The sequence below is a fragment of the Fulmarus glacialis genome, unplaced genomic scaffold (assembly GCF_000690835.1).
Source record: "Fulmarus glacialis isolate BGI_N327 unplaced genomic scaffold, ASM69083v1 scaffold44724, whole genome shotgun sequence".
Lineage (NCBI taxonomy): Eukaryota > Metazoa > Chordata > Aves > Procellariiformes > Procellariidae > Fulmarus > Fulmarus glacialis.
In genome coordinates this window covers 32,187-41,661 of record NW_009210721.1, presented here as the reverse complement: position 1 = coordinate 41,661, position 9,475 = coordinate 32,187, and the positions used below count along the sequence as shown (strand labels likewise).

The 9,475-nt window shown below is 38.8% G+C and overlaps 1 protein-coding gene across 1 annotated transcript in view; it reads left to right on the top strand.

The window, feature by feature from the left end:
- The first annotated feature begins 1,343 nt into the window (after positions 1–1,343).
- Positions 1,344–9,475, top strand: part of PER3 (period circadian clock 3) — an 18,696-nt gene continuing 10,564 nt past the window's right edge. The window contains exons 1-9 of the mRNA XM_009577267.1: positions 1,344–1,493; positions 2,117–2,232; positions 3,111–3,312; positions 4,310–4,358; positions 6,097–6,239; positions 6,626–6,704; positions 7,442–7,548; positions 7,794–7,950; positions 8,935–9,040. Of these exons, the coding sequence (XP_009575562.1) occupies positions 1,379–1,493; positions 2,117–2,232; positions 3,111–3,312; positions 4,310–4,358; positions 6,097–6,239; positions 6,626–6,704; positions 7,442–7,548; positions 7,794–7,950; positions 8,935–9,040 (1,074 nt within the window). The 5' untranslated portion in view covers positions 1,344–1,378. The remainder of the gene's footprint in view (positions 1,494–2,116; positions 2,233–3,110; positions 3,313–4,309; positions 4,359–6,096; positions 6,240–6,625; positions 6,705–7,441; positions 7,549–7,793; positions 7,951–8,934; positions 9,041–9,475) is intronic.

Here is a 9,475-nt window from a genome sequence, read left to right as displayed (position 1 = left end):
GGAGCGGTGGGGGGATGCAGGCTTACGTTGCACGATGTGTACGGGAACCAGCTCTAGCGGGAAACGGTTCAACGGGCCAAACTCCCCAGCTTTCTGCAGTTGTGAGTCAAATGGCTGTTCAGCTGGAAGTTTCGTGAGGCAAAGCAAAGTTAACAGGTAACTCTTGGCAGCGTGTAACTGATTGTCCTATTGCTTGTATTGATTGAGCAGAGAGCTAAAGTCAGAATCAAGGACCCGGTGTAGCTGTGATCCAGAGTTCTTCTCGGGCTTCGCTTACTACAGTACACCAAGGAAGCTTGCCTGAACCACAAGCCGTGATGTTTATAATGGTCTCGCATGTAGATTAGATTGCTGCTGCATGGTTCCTCATAAGCTGTTTGCCTCGTTCTTAGATTGGCTGATCCAGATATGTCATTGACCCTTTTGTGGTTTCTGTATCTACTTAATCTAAAGACTGCATTTAGCAGTAGTAAAGCAGAAATTACTTAAATAATATTTTCCCCTAAAGTTCAGAAATTCAATGAGGTGCTAATTTTTTTTTTTTTTAATAAAAAAAAGGCAGTTCAAGAGCTGTAATTTATGTTGAACTGGCACGTAAAGTTAACATGCAATACTTGAACTTATTTAGTGATTTATGTAGCAAGAGCATGATACTAATAAAAATGCCAAGTGGACAGAAGTTATTTAAAATAACAGTGTTCATATCTGATCTGTAGGATTAGAATCGATCTGTGTTTTGAGGATATTGACTGCTTATTTTTCAGTCAGTGAAATAAGCAAAAGTAAGAAGAAGGAGATTTTGCTTGTTAATAACCTTGCAGCTGTTGAGGCCAACGACTCTGTTAAAAGTATAATGAAGACTCCTGAATCACTTGAGGAATGAAATCTTTGCATCAGGTGTATTTTGAGGACCTCACGTTTCCCTGAAGTGCTTATAATCAGATAATTCTAGCCTTCAAGGCTAGAAAGACTTCTTTACATAAAGAATCAGCATCTATTTGTGATTTTAATACCAGTGAGATTTAGAAAATCTAGAGTAAACATCAGCTTATTTTTAGTTGCTAAGCATCTTAGCAAGCAGATTGGTTATGATGTCACTTTGCCATCCATGACATGTTGGAGTAGGAAAGGAGGAAGGTAGAGGAGAAAAGATTAAGTAGCAAATAAGTGAGAAAGATACAACAGGAAATGAAGTGAATGAGCATTAGGACATTTCCGGATATTCTGTGACTCTGCGGCCAAGCCCATAAAATGCTAATTTCATGAATAATTTTAATTAATTGACAGAAAAGAAGCTCCTATAGCAGAAGTCTCCAGTAAAGTTTAACCTCTATTTTACAGTGAGCAGCTGAATTGGAGCCAGTCTCACAGAGATCTGATGATGATGATCCAAGAAATGAAAAGGTGTTTGCCTGAAGAGAAAAGGAATTCCAGCAAGCCCAGTACCGTCAGTGCTCTCAACTATGCCTTGCAGTGTGTCCAACAGGTCCAAGGTATGTGTGGAAAAAATCTGCAAGCATAGAAGCTATACAGCAGGTTTGAATAGACATGTCTGGCCACAAATAACATTAAAACAAATGAAAGCATTCCAGTTATCCTGCAAGCAATTGACTTTCTGAAGCACTGTGGGTTTTTTTTAAATAATCATGTTATCTGTTCTATTGAAATGCCCGCCTCCTGCTTCTCTTTTCTTCAGAATCCTATAGGTAATAGGTGCCTACTAATAACTTTCTGTGTATATTGAAAAAACAGCATTCCCGTCCCACTTTGAAAAATTATTGGATAGATCTGTGTTTACCAACAGAACTAAGTAGCTGAAATTGTTCTTTTGCCATCATGTTTTGTCCTTCTTACTTCATCATGCTCGTTTTCTGTAACATATGTAGGTCACTCCAATAGTATAATCAGTATTCCTTTTTCCTTTGTCACTACGCAGACCTTCCTCATCTCACCTTGGACTTCACCAAAAAGATGACAAAGTACAAGGGCTGTAAGAAATACTTTCAAAATAGTCTCCTTACTGACTTCCTTGTGTTTGTTTTGCTTTTCCTGTTTGTTTTTTTTTGTTTGTTTTGTTTTGTTTTGTTTTGTTTTGGTTTTTTTGTTTTCCAATTAGCAAACAATGACTTTTTCCAGGCTCTGAATGACCGAAGAGTGTTTCAGACAGATGTGATGACATACAGCATAGAAGAGTTGGTGGCAGTTGCATCTCAACACACTCCAAAAAACACTGTAAGGAATTCAGGCACACTCAAGGAGTTCATCACTTGCCGTTTCACTCTCTATTTAGTTTCCTTACATCGTTTTGTGGAAATAGAATGTGTAAAATTGAAAAGCATTTAGCTTTTAGCCAGACAGGTCTTTGTGTTTTTAAAGGTAGATCAAGACGACTACTTATCTGTGCTAACTCAGGGTACCCAACAGCAATAAGTGAAGAAATACCTATTTTTCTTTTTTTGCTAGAAGCAACAAATATCTCTTTGAGTATCTTATTTGAGAATTCATTTACAGCATAGTAATCTTGTGAGACAGACTTAGCAGAATGTTTTCAAAGCTGATCAAGTCCATAGTTGTGACGGACTTTGGTTTCTATTTGTACTCCTGGATTTAATTTTTTTTTTCTTGATTTGCAGTATGTGTCATGTTTTCTGGCTCTGCTTCAAAGGAGAGAGTGTTTCTTGAGATTCGGTACTGTTAGGTGCCGTATCAGAAATATTGCAAATGCTTTCTACTTGAAAAGTTCTTAGAATATTTTTGTATGTGGAATTGTGGTGAATACTCTGATATTTGGGGAGAAGTGTATGGAGTGATAACCGGTCATTCTGGAAAATGGCAAGCATCACTGTAATCTGTTTCAGTTTTGATATTTCAGTCTTATTAGTATTTGTAAATCATGAGTAAGCTACTATAGCATTGGAGATTGTAGTAGCTCACACACAACTTTAATTGGAGGCTAACTTAAGAACACATTTTTGAACCTCTGCCTTAGGTTGTGGTGTGTGGTGGTTTGGGGTTGGTTTGGTTGGTTGGTTTGGGGTTAGTTTTGTTTTGGTTTTTTATCCTTACAATATTGCTACCATGTGTTGCCTTTAACAATGTTTGTTTTCCAGGACACGTTTGTGGCTGTGTTCTCCTTGCTTTCCGGACGCATACTGCATATTTCTGAGCAGGCAGCATCCATTCTAAACTGTAAGAAGAAAGTATTGGACTCTTCCCGGTTTGTAGAGCTGCTTGTCCCTCAGGATGTGAGTGTGTTCTACACACACATCGATCAGTCCCACCTGCCGCTTTGGAACATGGAAAGTCAAACAGGTGGGTCTTGGCAATGCTCTTAAATGCTTTATGTGTCTTTCTGTCTTTGCAGAATGAGGATAGAATAGTTGTTCATTTTACATGCTTATGCTAGCAATATACATAAGCCATGCTTGTTCCCTTTCTACTTTGAAAACTTCAGTAGCTATGCAGCTAGTCCTAGCTAGCCTCCTAGAGGCTTAACTCTTACTTGAGGTAAGTAAAAGGCAGATACTTCATTGTTTTGTGTGAATTTAAAGTTGTTTAATCTACATTTTACGGTTGCTTAGGTGCTTTGTCTTTATGGTCCGCCTGAGCCTGCTGTGAACATAGGTCACTGAACCCAAGTTTTAAGCTGACTTGCTGTTTAGTGCTGGATGTGCCTAAATGGTGACTTTTGAGTCCTTTGTTATTTGTGAGCAATTCAAGTATAGCTTGCATGCCAAGGCCATGTCTTGTGCCCACCTAGCTGTGGGCCTGTTCTGGCATGAAAGCTGGGAAGTCCGAAATCCTTGCTATCAAACAATGTGAGACATCAGAGGCTGCTAACGCTAACATGTCAGGGATTCCACAGTTTGGAAGCCAGTCATGTGCCTACCCAGCAGAGATGTGGCACCCCTATGGAACTGTTATTTTCTTGCTGTGAACTGTTACTGAATTTTCCTCTCCCCATAACTCTTGGCTCTGTATAGTTTTGGTACATGGCTCATAAAGCCAGGAATTTTCACCTTTCCTTTCCATAGTGATGCACTGGGGAAAGGAGTTTTTTAGATCGTATGTGTTTCCTCCGAATTTAGTTCCAGGTCAGCCATTTCTCCAAGAGTGAGTGGGCTGGAGAAGAGAGATAACATTTGAGTTATTGAATTAGCTAATAAAGAGCAGGTTGTGAGACTTCGGTCTTGCTCAGAAAGTCTGGAGAATGCAGAGTTTAAAATAGTTCTGATACCTTTTTAAGGTACCTTCTGAGACCTTTTTAAGGATATTAACTGATACTTTCAATGTGTGTTGTTCTTACTAGCTTCTCTGTATGAATATGCCCAGGTGAAATCCTTTTTCTGCAGGATCAGGCAAGTACATTATTATAGTTTTACCTTTGTGAAGGCTGGGCAAAGAGTACAGTACTGGGCAGAAAGTGTGTTCTGTTGTTACAACTGACCAGTGTGGAACTCCATTACAGAATTTGCTTATTGTGTTTAATATAGGACATTTTGGATATCTTTCCCATAGTGATGCTTAAACTTGCATGGGGGTAGAAAGGAAAACTGTTAATACATGTTTCTTTTGGACCTATCGGTTTCCTTCAGTACTGTTGTGCAGGAGAAGAATGATCTTGTGAAAAATTGCTGCTCCCCCTTTTACGGTTTGAGAGTGGAGGCAACAGGGGTTTTGCTTAAGATTGCTCGAGCGTTTGTGACAGAGGCAGTAACAGAAACTCAGTCACCTGAATCCCAGTATGAGACCTGAATCATGAGATACTACTTGCTGTCACTATGGATGCAGTTTGTTGCTTTGTACCTGGCTAATCTTAGTGCTAAAAGCAGAAAAAAAACAAATGAGATTGGCCTGTAATCTTCAGTGCAGTTCTGTTCCAGACTCGGGTGGTCTCTTGATTTCAGTAAGAACTGTTTGCTTCTGAGCAGATATAATACTTATTCCATCTTTCAATCAATCATTGATTCATTCATCTGTGTTTCAAAAACCTGACCTCTAAAACCACCTTTGTCTCTTGAATTGTGTAAGGGCACTTGGAATAAACATAGCAGGACAGATAATCAATTTTAAGTTGGGGGAACTGTTTGTAGGATACATAAACATTTTGCAATAGTTTTTCTTCATATTTTCACACGATATCTCTCCTTCCTTTATATAACAGATCCTTTTGATTATGTGGGCTTCATGTAAAAATATTTTTTCACAAGCACACAGTAGGCTTAAGTATGAAAATGTTTTTTTGTGGGTTAAACTTCTGCTCTATCCAATTTCCATTTGTATCTTTTTTTTCAAAAGGGGGAGCTGTCAGTAGTACTTTTTATGACTCTAACTTCTCTCTAGAAACATTTTACAAAACTTAAGTGTGGAATAAGGAAGTAATTTCTAGTGTAAGTGATAATGTCCAAAAATTTATCTCAATTCTTTCAGAGCTGGGTAAGATACTGCAATTATAACAGGTGAAAAAAAGCACTTGCAATAGAAACAGGCAATCGCTAGTGCAGTTGTTACAAAGCCCTGATTAAGATCTCATCTAGAATGTTATGTACTGCTACTGCTTACACATGTTCTAGGAAGACATATTCTCATGGGAGGAGGACAATCAAAGAACAGCAACTATTTCTGAACCGAGGCTGGAGGAGTCTTACTTACGTAGGTCAGTGAAACAAAACTTGAGAGAGACAGTTGGTTTTGGGGTTGGTTTTTTCCCCCTAAAAATGGTACAGAATAAACAACAAACAGAAAAAGAACTCTTTAACTTGAAAGAGAGCACAGGACCACATGAGTGGTTCTCATGAATACATTTGGGCTGAGAATTAGAAGGTGGTCTTTAACCATTAGAGTAATGGCATTTCTAGAACAGCCTCTGAATGCAAGTATTGGAGGCAAAACACCTACTTGGTTTTAAGGGGAGCAAGATCAGTATTGTTGAATGTGTCGGCCTTGCATCGCAAGGGAGTGTGCGTAGGACCTCGGGAGATTCTGATTATCTTGGTCTGTGTGCTCAGTATAACTTCTCTGTGCAGGGCTCTCGGCCCTGGCGTGGAGTATTTGAGTCTTGAAACCAGTGCATTAATCCCTTTTACTTTTCCTCAGGGGTGGTAAAGATCAAGAACAAGAAATGCGTTGTTACCCCTTCCGAATCACCCCGTACTTGGTCCATGTGTGTACTTCTGTCCACGTGGATGCAGAATCTTGTTGCTTAGCTTTGGCTGAGAAAATTCACTCTGGATACGAAGGCAAGTCAGGAGACTCCAGTGAAAAAACTAAGCCAATAGGAAAATGCAGTATATGAAAGTCTGCTTCCTTTGTTTAGAACTTGTGCTTGGTAGTCTCACCTGTGTAACTTCCAGTTTGTGTGTCTGTGCATGCATGCATGCGAATCCAGAGCATCTGTGCCTTCTTTGCAAGGCCCCAAAGCATTCGACCTCTTCTCACTATTTTTATTTTTGAGAGAAGTCTGTAGCACCTAAAAATTTGTAACATTTCTATGAGTTACTGGACAGAAAGAAGTGAACAATTAAGAAGTTCAGGAGCCAATAACTCTCTATCATGAGCAAAAGTAACGGTTAGGCTTTCTGTCTTGGTGAGTATTTTTTTCAGTAAATATTTCTTTTTCTATTAGCTCCTCGAATTCCTATGGATAAAAGAATCTTCACCACCACTCACACCCCTGGATGTGTTTTTCTTGAGATAGATGACAGGTGAGATTTGAATCTTAAGACCTGTAAGGTGTGTATGGAGAGGTAGCAAAAAATCCTTTGGTGATGCAGCTGTAGACCCAAGTAAAGTAGTTGAACTGTGCAGTTGGCAGTAGTTAATTAAACAAAGTAGTTTTGTGTTATTCCGGTCATGGAAAAACATCTAGAATTCCACGGGCATAATCTCCTTTGTTGACTTAAAATGTGAATTAAACAGAACTGCAGAACTGCAGTCAGTTTTCATTATCCAGAGCAATGGGGACCTATGGTAACCCAGACAGTGGAAAGCCCACATAATGCAAAGCTCTGGGGATCACAGTGTGGAGATACAGCTGTATTGAGCTGGGTCAAATAAATTTGGCCAGACTAAAGCTGTCTCCTGCAAAGCCACAAGAGTGTTTTTACAACATGCTTTGCAGCATCCATATCAGATTTCTAACTGACATTTTGCCTGTGACCAGTTTCTTCAAGATCCCTTTTTTTTTTCTTTGCATGTAGACAAGCACAAAACTGCCTGCAAATGTGACAATCTGTTAGATCTCCAGGCACAGAAATATTTCTCATTGGTATTTACATGTCTGCATTGCACTGGAGGATTATTAAATGGGCTGGAAAATGTTGTGTAGCCTTAACTCATGCTATTGTAGATTGTGCATGGGGACTTCACTGACAAGCAAAGGGTTAAGGGTGTAAATACTCAAAACTGTATTATAATCAGTGATAATGTGTTCGGGTTTCAGAGCAGTGCCTTTGTTGGGTTACTTACCTCAAGATTTAATTGGAACATCCATACTGATGTATTTGCACCCAGAAGATCGTCCTTTGATGATTACTGTTCACCGGAAGAGTAAGTACAGTTGCTTTAAGAGGGATTTCTACTGGTTCTAACATTCTTGCATTATCATATTGCTTGACATGTGACTAATCTGCAGTCTAGACAAAAATAAATAAATTCATGAATTAAAGCAACCAGTTTCAGATCAAAGCAAATTCAAACCCAAAGTTTTAAAGGACGCCAGTCATTAGTGTTTGCACTTGCACTACTGTGTCATAATGTAAACTAAACCTTGTTTCTTGATTGGTTTTTTTCAGTCCTGAAATTTGCTGGCCAACCCCCTTTTGAACATTTACCTATTAGATTTTGTACTCAAAATGGGGATTATGTCATACTGGATACCAGCTGGTCCAGTTTTGTGAATCCTTGGAGCAGGAAAGTAGTGTTCATCATTGGCCGACACAAAGTCCGGACGTAAGTCAGTTGTAGAATTGATCTATTAAAATGCTTTTCATTGAATACTCTGCAAAACAAAACAGTCTCAGTACTGAATTAGAGACATGAAGTTGCTCCTGCAGTCTGTGACAACTGCCTAGCATCTGTCTTGCAACACATTCCTTTGGAACAGCATTAGTCTTGTTTATTTAGTATGAAAATAATTAAATTACTTTGAAGTAAAAGGCGAAGCCAACTTTTTTTTAGCATATGTTTTTCCACATGGTTGATGTCCAAATACTGTGACAACGGTTATGTCTAAATCAAAATACCAGTTTTAGACAAGCAGAGTAAAAGCTAAAAAGCAGCGTGAAAAGTATATCACTTGTAACAAATAATTAGTTGACATTCATTCATGATTGTCTCACAAAAAAAAAACATTAATTGACAGACATGTAACCAAAATCACCTTCTGGCTTGTTTTCTTTGGCAACATTCACTTGATACAGAATCTAAATATTTACCAAGGTAACCTCTTTTAAAAATGCAATTAGTCTTGAATGTGCAAGTTAATTTTTCAGATGTTTTTCCTTAGTTTCCAAGAGATTGGGAAATATGAATGACTGGCTGCCTTCCTCTTACCTGGTTTCTCTTCTATGAAATGGCTTTTTGGGATGGCCTTTTGACTTTTCAAAGTGGTCTTTTATTCAAGATTTTATGGGGTGTGAATTTGTCTTCTGGGTGAAGGAGGCAGAGGGGTAGATGCTTGTCAACCTTAACTCACGTCACTACGCTGGTGTACTGACTTCCCTGGGGCTTCACATGAAGCACTGCTCTCGTAGCACTGCCCCACTACCCTAGCAGAGCTGCTGTGGAACAGATAACATCCTTTTGTGTTGATTCAGCGAAACAGTCAAAATAAAATAATGATAATTAAAAAAAGAGTCTGTTGTAACTCTGTTTATAGCTGCCTTTTCTTCAGCAAATTAAAATTAATAGTGAAATTTTGTTGGCTCTCTCCAGAAGCCCTCTGAATGAAGATGTCTTTGCTGCAAAAAGTAAAGAAACGAGCAGTGTTGAGAAAGAGATAAGAGAATTGCAAGGACAAATTTACAAGCTGCTTCTGCAGGTAAAGGAGATGAATTCGAAACACTGGCTGGCCTTCTGAATGAGAGGCTAAAGAAACTTGGGTCTGTTTAGCAGACTGCTTTGGGGATGATCTTTTAAAAGGTCTGAAAGGAAAGTTCTAAATGGAGACAGGCTTGTGTCACAGCACTAAAAATATGGCTCTGGGTAGCCCACCTGATTAGAAAAAAATATTTTGTTTGACATATTTGCTAGGTCTTTATGTTGAAAGATAAATCTGCATCCTGAAACAGCTTTATGCATGGTAGAGAATTTTTACCAGGCAAGTGGTAGAGCCCAGAGCACCACTGACTTTTACTTAATTTACTTGAAGTTCTGTGTTGCAAAGTTTACTTGAAGTTCTGTGTTGCAAAGTATGTTGTTCCCTTCTTTTTGTTCTCTAAGAGGGTGATTTTTTTTTTACTATTTCCGCCCCCCC